The following is a 17097-nucleotide window of genomic DNA, read 5'->3' on the forward strand; positions in this document are numbered from 1 at the left end:
AATATTGAAATGAGGATGAAGCAAAAACTTCATTACCGCACACCTTATCAATAAATACTAATGTTATGAAACATTTTTCTTTTTATGAAATTAATATATTTCAGTCAATGATACTTATAGTTCATTACTGAAGTAGAAATTTGATCTGATAGTCATGTTTCTTTGCAATCTCAACAGTCCAGCACACTGTGTATACCTATAGCTGCCCAAACTTTTAGACTAAGATAAATTACAACATATATATCTATTTTTTCTTCCTAAATTGGGCTCTATTCATCTGAATCCACTACATTTAATAATATACATAGTGAAAACAATACAATTGTACCTTTTGAATAAATTTTGAAAAATTGTGGCAGAATCAAATTATTAATTAGTGTGAGTCTTTTTAATATGCTGCTTGAATAGTGAGCTATCACTATGGAGAGCGATAGCTCACTGTTCAAGCTGTGTCTTAAAGACTCACATTAATTAATAATGGAAAGTAGGATTTGGCGAAGAGAGGGAGGGAGGGAAGAAGGAAGGAAGGAAGGAAGGAAGGAAGGAAGGAAGAAGGAAGGAGAAATTTAACATTTTATCTTTGACGTAATCATATTATCCCTTCTGCCTCCCACCCCCAAGAAAAAAAGCATCTTCATAATACTCTGGAAGGAAAAGAGAACTTCAGTGAAAATTGGAGCTTACAAATACTTATTTTGTTACGTCATTCATTCTGTTATTGTCAAACAATTTATACAGATACGTTTAGCTCCTCAGCAATTAATTTTAAATGCTTGGATTTTTTTTAAAAAAACATATGACCTGAATGGGATATGACCACAGTTGTGAAATACAAAATATGTCCAAAGTAACAATGGACTGTCCCAAAATCTAATTTGACACAATGAAGAAGCAATAACCTTGGCTGAAATTGCCAGGTTACAGAGCTATTAAGTCATCCACTACGTACATGAAAAAATTACAACATATTACATTACATACATGCTACATTTAACAGGTGAGCGGCATGTTTTCAGCCTGGCCTCCTTTTAAATCTATCTTTATGACATTAAAAATAGGCACAATAGCCTTTTATCTGTCTGATCTTAGATCTAAAGAAGGACTTCAGAAAAAAATCCCTCTCCTGTTCCAATTTACTAGTCAGTTCATAATAAGTATATTTTACCATCTTACATTTTTGAATCCTCTGTAAAGCACTTGAAGTTCCTTCTTTGTGAAATTGGTTTGTGCCTCAAGTTGTTCTAATCCTTCTGGTCGATGACATACTGTTGTCATTTCCAATTCATCTTCAATTTTATCTAAAACAAGGACAGAGTTTGATTTGGAACACCATACTGTTTGAGAAGTAGTATAAGGAATTAAACAAAACAATTAATTTGGACATAATTACACATTAAGATGTATAATCATCCAGTTCCATTTAACATAAAATCAACACAAGAAGCAGAGGCATATTGCATATTTTTATAAGAGTTATTGTCACACAAACTATTATTATTACATTCCTGTAGTAATGAACTATTCCTTAATGACATTTGAAACATGTTTCAAATTCAACCAGAAGATAAGAGTCAAGTTCCTGTTCACTGATTTGAAAATATTTCTCAACATGCAGCAACATTTTTAGAACAATATCACAAATTGCAGATAGAACAAGGACCCAACGTGCTAAAACAGAGTAGACAAAAAGGTGTGAAATCCCCCTCTAACACACTAATGTGGCAATGTGTACTGCTTAACAGATATAAATTACTTCCACATAATATATTTAAGATCAGAACGAACAATTATTACATTCAGCAGGCATGGAGATCCATTTTTCTTTTGTTATGCAACAAAAGAGACGCAGAAGACGTTCTAATTAATACAGTGTTAGCAAAGACCAGTGTAAATTATTTTGGAATTATTTTCCCCAATATGTGGCTTTTTTTCCTGCTAACTGAAGAAATAGCAAAAAGATAATAAGTTCCAGAAATGTATAGGTTGTGAATTAAGTATATCTTGCCTATGTTATAGATCAGCCTTCCCAAAAGAAGCTACATTAATTAGACTTGATATTATTATTGCTGAATTACTATTCTAGAAGTTAAGTCAGTGCTAATTCTAAGGATATATGTTTATATTGATCCATGTTAGTTGTTCTTAATTTTTATATGTGTTATATATTATTGATATTTTATGATTATATATTGTACATTATATTGTTCAATTCTTTTATATATTGCCTAGAGTCACATGACTGCAGTGGTTTAGAAAACTAAATATATAATTATTTCTTTAAAGTGGGAGGCAGTGACACTGAGGAGAACATTTCTTTTCTGCAAAGTCTTGCTTTTCTGTGTAATAATTGAGCACTGCTACTATTTACATATATCTTATCCATAGATGGAATAGTAACTTTCTAAGATAATGAGCAAAGAGCAATTTCAATGTAATTAGATATTGTCTTCTATGTTTGATTGTATGTATTTCTAATTACAATTAGGAGTTTGCATTCAGCTTGGGGACTTGTAGCAAAGTGCCTCATTGCATTCTATGGCTATATACAATCCATCACTTGGAAATCAGATAGGATGAAAATGAAAACATTTTAGAACCTATGAAGTTGACTTCATTGTATGAATATGTAGATCAATATCAATTTAATCTACAGATTTGTTCACCTACATAACCCTTTAAAAATGGCGAAAAAGCTGAAGTAAAAGTTATAACTTTCCTTAACATCCATAATTTCTGTAGGTAAGTTATATAGTTGTTAACACAGATTCTGAGATATTTTTTTAAAGTTGTCTTAATAATGAACTTTTTTACATACATTTCCCCAATGCATACTTCAGGGCGAACAATTACATTTTGAATCCAACTTTAAGAAAGAAAGATGAAATGTTCATCAAGTTAAGATTGACTCCTGGTAATCTAAGTCTTCACATATATATATATATATTATAATGCTGGAATAATATGTCCTCTTCTGTAATGCTTCTTCAATTATCCAGTTTTTCCAAGTGTCTGGGTATTCAACAGGGGATCTTTGTAATGAAAAAGCAAGTAGATGACTGGGATATTTTTTTCCATTCCATTCATTTGTGCCAAATCTCAAACTGCCTGGAAGTCCCAGCCCAGGATTGGACATGTCCCTGCAGTATTTTTGACAAGGTTTTTCGGAAACAGTTTAACATTGACTCTTTCCTAGGGCTGGTGAGCATGATTGGCCCAAGATCACCAAGCCAGCTTTGTGCCAAAAGCAGGACTAGAACTAACAGTCCCCTGGTTTCTATCATACACCTTAACCATTCCACCAAACTGGCTCTTGTGAGGCATTATTAGTAGCTAGCAGTTTATTTTCAGCTATCCAATATACTTTGCAGATTCGTGTTTTCCATTTTTTATTCATATTTTGATAGAGTTTGAAATTCAAGGAAGACATTGTTTTTGTGGTTTTCATAGATGGAGATAAATGCAAGGAGTGAGAATTGATCTCTTGCCAATGTTAGGAAATTGTATCTCAGAAAAAAGTATCATTTATAGTACAGATAATATCGGTGAACATATTATATCTGGGCATTGTCTCAGGCTCTTTCCTAAATCTCTCTTTCCCTCTGTACATATATGTACACATACATAAACACCCCAAAATTGAAAATGGATTTTTGATACCGGGATAGATGTTTATTTCATGCTGAGCCAAGTCACTGATGCTATGAGCACAAAGTACCAGCAGAAATAATCTTAGCTCAGAAATAACCTTAGCTCCATGTCTTCATATAGAAAGTAACACATTGAAAGCTAAGAAACACTGAAAAGCCTCTCCATAAATTCATGTTATCTATGTGCTAATTATCTCAGCATCTCTTCCACAAGATTGCCTCCTCTCTTATGGCACTAAAACATGTCCTCTTTGTATATTCTTATCCACAGACCAGGGAGATGGTTGAGGAAACTCTCTTGCCTCATAATCTTATTTGGGGGCCAGTTTATGCCAGGCCCTGCTAGGATGTATCACACTGATCCCTATGTAGCCCAATCTAGCAACAACAAAAAACAATTAATGTGGCAAAATGAGAGCTTTTATTGAACACAATGGTATGGAGAACCTGAAATAGATAGGCACGTGTGCGAGGTTGCGAATTAGTCTCTCCAGAAGAACATCTGTGGCTTGACAAACAATAAGATACCAGATTGATTGTTCTCAATGGCCTCAATTCCTTGTTAGAAATACCTTCACTTGTTGCCTACCTATTTTTCATGGAGCCTGCAAAGATACAGGAGCCTGTCTAGAGCATAATTCCTTGGAAAACCCCCCAGCAAGAATAAATTCTATACATTGCTGCTGGTTATGGGGTGGACTTCCATCTAGGTTTCATGAAAGAAGCAGCTGAATGGATCTTGTACTTCTGGGACAGCAGCCTAAGAAGAGTAAGGGGTGAGAGGAAAAAGTAGAGAAGGAAAGACTCATGAGCAACCAGCAGCAGCTACTTGAAAAGCCCTCTTTCAACTGGAGACTGTTAGAAATCACCCTTTGCATTGCTGCATTCAAACTAAGCATCAGCAAAGCAAAAGGTGTACAACAGACTTTGGCCAGCGCTAGCAATCATTGGCGTGGAATGCAAGAGAGAACTTAACTGGAAGAAAGGATGAATGTTTTCCCTATGTATGGGAGACACCACTCCTGACAGTGGGGAGTGGCGGAAAAATGGTTGTAGTAATACTAATGAATATTAGTAATATAAGAAGGTTGTAGTCAGATATGACAATGGATGCCAAGATCAATAGAGATTATATTTGGAAACTCCCTTCCTTACCTGTGTGATGACCAAGCACCTGGCATCCTCAGCTCCTGAAGTGAGTTAAGAACTTCATGTAGGACAAGATATCTATATGCATTCTAGACAGAGAAGTGTTAGCCATATGGACACTCACCAAATCTGTTGTCATATTAAATTGGTTTTATGAGGTAGCTTTTCCTTCATAGTTTCCAATCATTGAAGTTAGTTTTAGGTATGCATGATCGGCATTTAGCATCTGTGTGGTTGCATTTAGTAATTTATATGCCAATTGTGACTTGAGGTGAGATATGTCTGTCTGTCTGTCTGTCTGTCTGTATAGGACAGGTTATAAAATTTATAACTGTCCTAATAGAATAATGTCAGAATCTTAAGGAACCCATTTTCCTACCTATATATATAGCTAAGGAACACATGGTACCATATGGTTATTATAGAAAAAACATTTTCCTAATAGTTTTTTAATACAAAAGATCAATACTATTGACTAATGGATTTCTTTTAAAACATAGGTGCCCCTCCTATATTACTATCAGCTAAATCATCAAAGCTTTTGTTATTTTCGTTCTAATCATGCTTATGTCTTTTATAAGTATGCAGTGCAGATATTTCACAAACTCAAGCAGGTCTCATTTAAAGCTGATGAAACTTATCTCCAGTGATTATTGGAAAAGGCGTTCTTGTTCCATTCAATAGCTTTAATCTATACTAATGCTGTGTTCTTGTTTTCCCTTTTATCCCTTTTTTCTCTGTCAAGCTTTAATTGGCTCTAAGTAACTTTTTTTTTCTTTGAACTTTCCTAATTTGCAGTTCAGCTTCGTTTGTGGGTATCCACTCCTCCTTTGGGGACAGTGATGGTCTGCAGCTGATGGATGGCAGCTTGGGAGTGAAGTTACTTGATTATCTATTCTGTCTTCTTTACTCATTTTCACATTTATTAAATTTATTAAATTTACCTGCTATTAAGAATGGAATTACCCATTCTGATTTTGTTCAGTTTTCCATTGTTCAGTATTAAATTTAGTTTGATGTACCAGTTTCTGACTTTTTCAAACTAACTAACCCAGCATAAAAATCTGGGTAGATTTTTGTACGCAATACATGTATTTAGGGATACTCTTTGGAAGACAGTTTCAATCTTACTTTTCTATGCAACTTTTGAGTTTCAAACTTCATTTGGAAACTCATTTTGCCAGTTTTAGAACTGTCATATCTGGGTGGAAAAAATCCAGATGGCCATTAAATGGCAGTACAGGTAGGAAATACATAATATTCTAACCCTTTGTTGCAATCTAAAGGATTATGCAGAGTTTGCTTGCAGTCCAGGTATGACTGCCTTAGTCAGAGATCTGTTCTCACTTGCAAACTGAATTGCAAAATGGAATGTCCATCAGAGTAGATCAGGGGTGTCAAACTCAAGGCCTCGGGGCTGGATCCAGCCCAAGAGGTGCTTAGATCTGGCCTGCAGGGCTGACCTGGAAACAGCGAAGGACCGGCCCTCTGTCAGCAGAAATGTAGCTCGGAAGGGCTGCATGCGGCTGTGCCGAGCTCCATTTTCACTGGCCGTCAAAGCCGAAAATTGCTGGCAGAGCACTCGGGCCACCACAGGCACCCGTGACACGAGTGAAATTGATATGGCCATGCTACCCTGGCCCCCTAAAGTCAAACAAAATCCTGATGCGGCCCTCGATGAAATCAAATTTGATATCCCTGGACTAGATAATAGTCATCATCAAATTAAAAATCGGAAGACCATAACTTCTACTCTGGCCTTGGCATCGATCTAACTGCATAACCTTGGCCCAGTAATTCTTACTCAGGAAGAAGGCATGGATCAATCACTTCTAAAATCTTGCCATGAAAATGGCAGTAACTTGCCAGGACTCAACACACTTCTTGAGGCCTCCACTCCCAAAAAAGGAGAGGCAAGCAGAACATTTTTTAATCTCCCATCACCAATATATGTTGTTAGATTCTAGCCACATGTGTTTTCTTATATTCTGTCCTCTTTCTTTGTATACAAATTCCAGAACAAGTTACTGAATGTCTTTTATTCCACAATATTAGAAGAAGCAGTGTTTCAAAATCTAAACTGAGGTCATTATTCTCGAGAATGTTTAGAATTTCTTAACTGATGCAGCTCCCGTGACAATAACTAAACTGTTTGGTCAAAGCAGGGCAAGCTTGAGACAAACTGAATCCCGGGGAGTTAAAGACAAAAACTTTGAAATAAGGCTTGAAGGTGAATGCATACATTTGAGAAAGAAACAGGAGCATTTAATAGGAAGCGTGTAATAGGAACTATAAATGAGAAAAATAGGAGAGAATATGGGTTCAATATCCATGTCTTTCATTATTTAAACATTAATGCTTAGCGTATGAGTCATTGAGATGGCATGTATTACTTAATAAGCATATTTGAGATTTGGCGGGATAACTCCCATGATTAGAATTGAGCAATCAAAGCATGCCATTTATTCAGATTGAAACGGAGAAGAGGTGTTACATTTTGCGCTAAATTTTCACACTTGCTGTGAATGAATGTGTGGGTACTATAAAATGCATCTGAGTTAAAATGTGTTCTCAAATGAGAAATGAACAGCTACATCACAAAATGTAGATTTCCATGGTTACTTTTTTTATTTTTTTTATTTTTGAACAATGTCCAGGTTCTGGTGTATGAGCCAATGACTGCATCCTGATATTCCACAAGCCATGCTTTCAGAGCAGATCTTGGCAACACATGTCAAGGCAGCACAGGTGGTGAGAGCCCTCTCTCTCACACACCCTGGTATCATGGGGTAGACAACAGATGAGGCAGTCCCTGGAAATAACTGATGGCAGTTCACATTTCCAAGTTGCTACCCAAAGCAGTAACTGGAACCAGCACATTAAAATGTTTGACGCCTGCTGTTTTGTATGCTGTAGTCAGAGCCAACAACTACAGATTGTATATAATCTGTAGATATTTCCAGTGGGATTACTATAGCCTCTTGCTATTATTGTGACTCGGATTCCTTTCGTTTAGTGTAGCCTGATGATATAAATAAGATTCCTATAATTGTCAATATTCATTGTCTATTTATTTAATAAATTTATATGGCCACCCATTTCAAATACATGACTTTGGAAGGTTAACCATTAGAAGTAAAATAAAAACCAGGATAAAAGAAAGACAGTTTTTTTTTTAAAAAAACAACATCTATAGCATGGAATAGCTGCCAAGAATATTCACAAGGACCTATATTCAAATGTGTCATAAGATGAGCTCACCCAGACTGTCAGGCCCTAGGCTTGATAGCAAGGTGTTTTTTTTTTAATATCTTGGAAAACAACAGCAAGATCAGGGCAAGTCTCATTTCAAGACAGATGATATTCCAGAAAGCAGGTGCCATGGCCAAAAAGACTCTTCCTGGGTTCTGCCAGATTGAACTCTCTAGCTGATTAATTCTACATGACAGGCTCATTACACCTTATTTTCTATGCCATTTAGCTATATGAAATCATTGGGAAATTTTCCGTGAGAATTTGGCACTCTGTATCATCATTTATGGATGATAACTTTTATTTATTTATTTTCATTTACTGGAATCTCAGTGATTCATGGATTCTCTGTGTCAAAAATTAAATTATACCTACATTAAAAAAGTTTTCAATAAGCTACAAATGAATTGATCTAAGAATTGATAACAAGCCTATTCTGGATGGAGACCCGTTTTCCCAGTGAAATGGACTTAAAAGATTTGGGAAGTTTTAGAACTCTCAGTAATAGCCAGATGCTGTGCCTGATATTCTAACTGCATACTCTCCTGTATAACCGATTTCTGGCTACCCTGAGCAAAGTATTTAATGGGGCCGCCTATGAAGGATACTGCTTGATTTATGTTTTTGTGTATAGTTTGAAACAAGAGCCAGTGTCGTGTAGTGGTTAAGGTGTTAGACTGAGGAGTTCCAAGGTGAAGTGTATCTCTACCCATGAATACTGTAATCTTAGGACTAGTCTTTTGCTTTCAGCCCAAGGAATTGTCTAGGAATTCTTCTTGTGGAAAAAAAATTGCAAGGTGAGTATTATGTACACCATCATGAGTAGCAATAGCTCTTAGACTTATATACTGCTTCACAGTGCTTTACAGCAGAGGTCTCCAACCTTGGTCCCTTTGAGACTTGTGGACTTCAACTCCCAGAGTTCCTCAGCCAGCTTTGCTGGCTGAGGGATTCTGGGAGTTGAAGTCTACAAGTCTTAAAGGGACCAAGGTTGGAGACCCCTGCTTTACAGCACTCTCTAAGCGGTTTACAGAGTCATCATATTGCCCCAACAATCTGGGTCCTCATTTTACCCATCGCAGAAGGATGGAAGGCTGATTCAACCTTGAGCCTGGTGAGATTCAGTCTGCCAAGCTGCTGGCAGCCAGTGATCAGCAGAAATAGCCAGCAGTACTGCACTCTAACTACTGTGCCACCGTGGTTGGAAGAAAGATAGAATCTTATACTTGGAAGAAAGATGGAATCTAAATAGATATTTGTTATATTTTCCTTTAAATATCATGTAGTATACTTGAGTTAGTAAAATTGGCCACGCACATATCTATTCATACAGTGTTTGAGAGAGAAAAATACCTTATTAAAGCTATTCAGATAAACTATCAGGTGAAGATATTAAGAATGACAAAATTTCTTTATATTAAAAATTGTACTTTTATTGAAATTATTGCATTTATATGAACAATACATCACAACATAAACAAACTAACACAAACTTGTCTCCTATTTTTAAATGAGAATTGAAGAATTTATTCCAGTATAATAACAATCATGAACTGTGAATAAAATGCAACAAGAACAAATTTTAAAGACCATGGAACTGAGCACAATTACTCAAATAATTCATAAATGGGACATAAATAATTATCACAAAGAGCATATTACTTTCTCACAAACCTCAGACAAGAGAGATGTGTTTCTAAAGTCAGATACTAGATAAATCCTTGTTGGAAGTTACAAATAAATAATGAATTTAAACTGCATTTGACAGAACCATTAATTGTTTTTAATTTATTATTTTTATTAAATTGGCACCACTTTGGGATTGTTTTAAGAAAACATTCAGGATAGAAGTATTTTTTAAAATATATTTTTTAATGAACTGTTATCAGTTAGATGGCATTTGACTTCACTTGGCAGAAGTTAAAGACATTTGATTGGTATGCAACACTTACTGCTAAACTTTATTTTTATAAATATTCTGTCACTGAAAACAATGCTCAGTTCCCATTCTGGCTATCCATAAGTGGTTTAAACTTAATGCACCCAGAATGGTCTGAAGATCCATTAACAGGAGTCTAAAAGCATGATGCTAAATACAATGGCTGCTGTGAAAGAGGCACGTATAACAGTTTATCCTGCTGGCAAGCTTTTATGCCCAAGCTGTATGCCTCCATAGTAGTCAAAAAGCTTTTAGGAAATGGACTGAAAGTGCTGCTGAGGCATTGCTTGATAACAATATCTGAATTTAGTAATCATTTATTCCAGTTACATTAACCTGTCCCTCCTGGTCAGACAGAACGAGCATGTTGTGGACCCCATGGATTAAAGAATTTTGACAGGCAGGGTCAAAAAAAGAGAGGCTTCTCTGTCATTGCCCTACTGAACATCTTTCCCCTGAGGTGAACTTGGCACCCCTCTGTTGGCTTTCCAGAAGTGTATTTAGATCTGGCTCTGTCAGCTAGCATGGTGATCCTAGAATGGGAGGCAATCTTATGGTGGTTGGTGCTTGAGAATGTTCTTCACATCTTTTTAATTTTGTTTATTTTGTATGGATTTTTGTTTTGTTTTTATACTTGTAAATCTCCCATAGTCACTGATTAATAAATGATCTACCAATATACATTAAAACATGATTCTGCATTTTACTCTGATAGAATTTTATTTGTCTAAAATTCTGATAGAACTATGTGTGTGTGTGTACACATACACACATATATACATATATATACGTACATACATACATTATATATATATATATATATATATATATATATATATATATATATATATATATATATAAATTTTATATGTTTTAATATTATTATATTACATGATTATATTACTATAATTACTGATTACTATATTATATTATATAACATGATATATAACATTATATTATATATTACTTTGTTGTTTGTATGTACTCTGAGAACTTATCCATTGGAGATGAATTTATTGTATTTCCAATCACCTGGCCAATAAATTATTCTATTCTAAGACACTCTTTAGGGAGCATTTTCTTCAAATCAGTTATGGATTGTATATTATCCTTTTTGGGAGCATTCACAGTTTATTCATCCTACTTGACAGCCTCATCACAAGAAGAGTTGTTTTTGGAGGGCAAGAATTGGTGACATTGTATGAATGTTGCATTCATTGTAAATGCAATCTCCAGTCATGCTTTACTCTTGTCATTTTAAATATTCTTTATTCTTTCCCTGTTATGTCACCTTGAATGTTCTTATCAGTTTCAGCTGGTGTGCTTTACTTTGTTACAGGATAACCTTAGCAGTTCAATTGCTATTTTGCAGAGAGAGAAATGCCTCACCACTGAATCAATGTTTTCTAAGTTCACTAGTGTCTTCCAGAACTAGACTTTTGAATTATGCTACAATGGCACCATAACTGTAACACCTGCCTAGGCTTTTCTATTTTTATTATTGGCTCCCCGCTCCAGGTGTCATCCTTTTTTCTTAGGCTTTTTGAAAATAAACCCAATTATGCATCATTTATTTTATTTGGGCTATTTGGGAATTGAGGGTAAAACCCTTGCCTGGAAAGATGGTGAAATGGTGCAATGCAGGACTTACATTCTATATGAAGACAGGAGGCCAGAGAAAAGTAACAAGTTCAGGGGAAAGAAAAATAGTAATTAAAATATTCTGGTTTCAATTCAGCAAACTTCAATTTTCAACAAAAGTGCTATAACTATTATGCTGTTATAGGACTTCTGGTTCTAGCATAGGCTGCACTTAAGTGCAGTCAAGGAAAGTAACAATTTTTCTAAGGTACAGTTCTTGATTGTTTTTTTTTAAATTAAGTAACAGGTTCTCTAATTTGGATAACTTAGAAAACCCTTACTTTAGGAGACAATAAAGGCCAACATGGCATTAAGAAAGCGAATTTTATTTTAAAGCTGATTATGTGATGTTGGTGTATCTGATTTTTGTACTTTCTACAGCATATATACATTCAATTTACAAAATTAAAACAAAAGCAGTTTACGTGTGCAGCGTAGATGTGGCAGAAATAATTTTTTATCTCTGTTGAGAATGTTTAAATTTCCTATCTAATTAGCCAGAAGCTTTTCACATCATTTTTTTTTTTAATTTAAAGGAAAGATGATTTATTTCTCAACTTTTAAGGGTATATATATAAATGAAATTTCCACTTAGGCAAGGAAAGAAAATGATTACATGAACAAACATATATCTGAAATGACTATCTTTACTTATAAAATTGCTATGAATTGAAGAAACGGGATGAATTTATCATTATAGGAGAAAGATTTGATATTATATGTGAAGTTTATATAAAAATATTTATTATTAGATACAGGTTAAGAATAAACTTGGAATTATTTCCCATTTGTCAGTTACTTTAAAATGATTGGTTTTAAGATTCTCCTGGCTTAAAATCTTGTTCTAACACCTATAGCTACTCAAAGCTTGTTTAAAATTTTAATTGCAACTACCTGAAGAGAAAAGTTACTTTCATTTCTAAGCTATAGCTGGCCTCTTTGGCAGATTGAGTACCTACAGAAGAAAATGCAATGAAACAATATATTGTTCCACATCATGCTTATCGTTCTTGCACTTCAAAGACCTTTTTTCATTTCTGGGTCATGACCCCAGTATCATGTTTGCAGAGAATTTTTTTTTAATCATCTGCATTTACTTCAATGATTTCTAGTTCACTGGTTAAATAACCTGATTCAAAGTAACTTTTTAACGCCTCTGAATACTTATGCATAAATAAGCATAGTTAACAGTTTACATAAAAGTAACTTCATCAGGATACATAAATTTGAGTTCTAATAGCGAGCCATACCACACAAAGATCTGGTTGGTTTACTAGCTTTCAGAAATGCATTTTAAAGTCCAATACAGGATACATATGTAGACCTATACAACCTTACCCTCTATGGCTGCAATCCATGTTCCTCCATATTGAAAAGCTGGGAGACTGGGGACATGATAGGGCACAAAGATCTTCGGTTGCAAATCAAAGGTTGGAGACATATGATTGTCAAGGGTTTTCTTCTGATACAACTTTGGGCTAATTGCAACAAGCCACCACCTGATTGTAGGTAGTGGTGAGAAAGGAATGAGAGCACCTCTTGGACCAGTACAGGATCTTTCCTGCTTGTAGGAACACTTAAGGAAGAGCTTGCTTGCTTGCTGTAACCATGCATAGTTTTACCTCAAATACTTGCATGAATTATATATGTCTACAACTGGAACATTTTGTGATTTTATATTTCAGTAATCTGCTTTGTATGAGGACCATACTCCAATTCTACATCCACAGACTTACTAGAAATCCATGAAAGGTGTCTTGGTCTTAATAATAAGACTGAGGAAGATGGTGGAAGAACTCAGTCGATTAATGCTAAAGTGTTAGTTGGTTTTCTTTGTTAGGAATATTTGCAAGAGATCGTTATTGGTTATTCCGTGTCAATTTCCTCTTAATGTATCTGCATATGCACTCTGCAATAGATCAAAAGCATGGTTTGTACCTGTAACTTCCAGGTCCCAGCCTACTTTTCCAGTTTAAACAGAACCTTGGTGGTGGGAAATTGCAACAACCATTTATATCATATTAGAATAAAAAGGGGGGAAATTATTTTGAAGGTTAGTCAAATTGATTTAAATTTTACCTCTCTGAGACAGGTAATACCACCGGGCGAATTCTAGGAAAAAGTAAGAAAACAATTTAACAAAAAAAGGGCCATAGACACTTTAATCTTTTTTTCCCCCAAAAAAATGTCAATGTAAAAGTTGATGGGATCCTATTCTTGATATGAAAAGAGCCCTAGCTTCTATATGGTATGTTTGGTTTTTGTTCACTGGATATGGACTTTTTCATTTGAATGGCCCCTGCTGTCTTTCCCAGATAGAGATAACAAACGTGAAGCTTTTCCCTTGCATGAAACCACAGGACAATGAATGACAAGACAAAACAGGAAGGCAACAGGCCATCTGCTCATGCAACCATGCAATTGAAGAAAAGGTTCATGAAACAGTCGGAGAAGTAATGATTCCTGAAATCATGAGGATCTTTTAAAGATACGAAAGGACACCTTTCATGCAACTTCAAGAGTTTATCAAGGGGATTGGAAAGGTTCAGGGTTCTATTTTCCAATATGGAAGAGTTGAATCTTCTGCTTCTGGTCAGTAGTAGAAAGGAAGAATGACCCCTGCAAAGAAAGCCTACCTCTAATCAATTCTGGTTTTTTTTTTTACCAAAGTGATAAAAGTATTGTCAATAGCCAAAAACGCTCCATCTTTTCCTAAGAAGAAAGAAAGTGTTTAGCAATAAAGCAGGGGGGAAAAAAGAGACAAAGAAGCATCTATTGTCCATGTTTCAGTTCAAAAATCCTGCAAATTAGATAATGGTAAGCCCTGGAAAGAAAAGTAGAACTAGTTAGAATTGCTCCGAATAACAGCCACATTTTTTCCAGCCTTGAATTTATAATACAGAAATCTGCTTCTATGAAAATCCAGTTGTTTAGTACTGTTTGATCTGTGCTATGAATATGAAATTTCACTCCATTTTTTTTCTCTCTCTAGACCATAACAACCAGCTTTTTCCAACTCTCTAAAAGCTACAATACAGATCTCCTGTGTCTTGTTTATAGGCTTCATTTATCCAAGTGCAACCTGTGGTGTTGCATGAATATGTTGCAATTTACAGCCACTTTGGAATTGCACAAAAATTCTATTAACACTCTCAGTAGGGGCATAAGCAATTTAATCAACCACAAAGCTATGAAAAAAAGAAACACCAGGTATACACAAAGGTTGGCAAATGCAGGAAAAAAGTTTGTATTGTTAACTGTTTGTCATGTGCCTGACTTCCCTGTTATTCTTAAGTGCTTTAATTGTTCACTTTGCATTCATATTACAAACTGCAACTTGCTAAAGTTGCACATATATGGTTAAAATTAATACCACTCAAACCATACAGAACTCTTGCCAAGATATTTCCCTTACTGAGACATAGCTGTAAGCCATCATGTTTTAGTAATATGGAACTGATCCACTTGCATTTTGTAAACCACAGTTTGTTTCTTAGGTGTAAGAAGGGTTATCACGTTTGCACATGTGCTGTTAAAATTAATCAGGATGGCCCACATGCCGATATATTTATCAACTTCCAAAAAGGACAACATATTCAAGTTAGCCAACACTAACTTTCTCCGGTGCTAAAGCAACAACAAAATAATGAAAATTACAGTGAGCAAGTAAAAGAGCCTCATATTCTTAAGTGTAGGAAGATGGGGAATTGTAACTACTATTGGTTTTTCTGTCTCAGAATCTTCACTTTTATCCCTAAACAAGATCAGTGAAATTACCAATACAAACACTGGAGAAAATATATCTCCTTTCTTAAACAACAACAACAATAATAATGTATGAATAATTTGTTGAAGATTCACATTAGTAAAGAGATAACACACAAGCGGGGAAGAAAGTGAAAGAAGGATCATGTGGTTTCTACAGCATTAGGTTTGTAGTGATTAGCCAACATAAACAGTGACATTTATAGTAATCAGCAACATCAGCACAAGGTTGGCAAGAACTATAAGCAGAATAGAACTAAATAGAAGACAAATTATATGGAGTTAAAAAGTTTTCTTTGGGCTGTAAATTACTTTTACAATATATTTTCTCTTAAAGCACAAACGTAAGTTTACAAACAAACACTACTTGTCAGCCATTTATGAGGTAGCTAAGCTTTGCCTCAAAGAATTGCTTCATGACAAGCTACAAAAACTTATTCCTTACAAAGGCATAATATCTTGGTTCAAGCTTTGATTTTTTTTCTTTGGCTTATTTATTGAGGAGATGTAGAAGTATCTCACCATACTAATTCTCCAAAATGAAACACTACTTAAGTAGCTCAGCAAACTGTTATTTATGATTTGAAATGACAGATTCCTAAAAAGCTATAGAAAAGGAAGAGGAATGACATGATTTTCATATTTTGTAGGGATAAAGGATTACCCATGGATGGAAACTTTTCATCCTCATTGTTTTAGGGTAGGTAGGCACCTCTGATTTGTTTCTATGTAATTCATGCTTCTAGGAGCAAAGCTGACAACACCAGCCTGAAGATGATGAATGAGACTTCGTCGAAACGTCGCCAAGACACTTCCAATTTTACGTGGGAGAAAACCTGAATAACCAAAGACCTAAATACAAACATCCTCAAAAACCTCAGAAAACACACACACACACACACACACACACACATATATATATATATATATTCAGGAAATCTAGTCCTGAATTAGATTCCTTCCTTCCTTCCTTCCTTCCTTCCTGTGTTGGCTATCTCATCTGTTCTATGATGTAGAGTAGATTAACTCCAATAAACTTTCCTCAATGAATTATCAGCAGCTCATATTTGGCATTCTACACTGAAGCAGGGACTACTATTCTAAAGTTAATTATATGGTTACTTTTTTCTGTATTTTGCTGGCATCTTGGCTATCATATGAGTTATGGACATGGTGAAGACTCTACGTTTCCTGGGGTTGTGAAAACTTTACCCAAACCCTAGAGGTAAATTGCTTATCCTTTGGATAGGATTACAGAAAATGTTGCAAGTCATCCAATGACTTGTTACCTGAAACATAGACTCAATCCCTTACCAATTTCATTTTCAAAAAAGAAAGCTAAGTCACTGCTTCAAGCAGACAAAACATTGCCCAGAGGAATTCTGAGCGGATTTTCAAAGTGAATGGCAGGAGAACTGCCAAACTCTGCCAAACCAACTACATGGAATGGTGATTTGGCTTGTCTTTAAAAAACAGAAATAGAACAAGAATCATGATCAGCATTTGCCCACCTTGTTCAATTATATGTAATTCTTCTCTTAAACATCATATCATTTCCTCAATCCCATCAGACCTATGCCAACGTTTGCAGACAGTTACAAGATTAAGAAAAGTAGAGGGAGATAGTTTACGCATAATTTCACCTTTTAATTAAAGGGATGGAGTGGATTTGGAATTTGGCCAGTCTTTATCTGAAATAGCTTA

The 17097-nt window shown here is 35.2% G+C and overlaps 1 protein-coding gene across 1 annotated transcript in view; it reads right to left on the bottom strand.

Moving 5' to 3' along the window:
- The window catches only part of KCNIP1 (potassium voltage-gated channel interacting protein 1), a 428926-nt gene that overhangs the window by 31317 nt on the left and 380512 nt on the right, over positions 1 to 17097 (bottom strand). The window contains exons 2-3 of the mRNA XM_058167874.1: positions 13708 to 13740; positions 1174 to 1298 (exon numbers count right to left, since the gene is read on the bottom strand). Coding sequence (XP_058023857.1) covers positions 1174 to 1298; positions 13708 to 13740 — 158 coding nt within the window. The remainder of the gene's footprint in view (positions 1 to 1173; positions 1299 to 13707; positions 13741 to 17097) is intronic.

The sequence above is a fragment of the Ahaetulla prasina genome, chromosome 2 (assembly GCF_028640845.1).
Source record: "Ahaetulla prasina isolate Xishuangbanna chromosome 2, ASM2864084v1, whole genome shotgun sequence".
NCBI classification, from domain to species: Eukaryota; Metazoa; Chordata; class Lepidosauria; order Squamata; family Colubridae; genus Ahaetulla; species Ahaetulla prasina.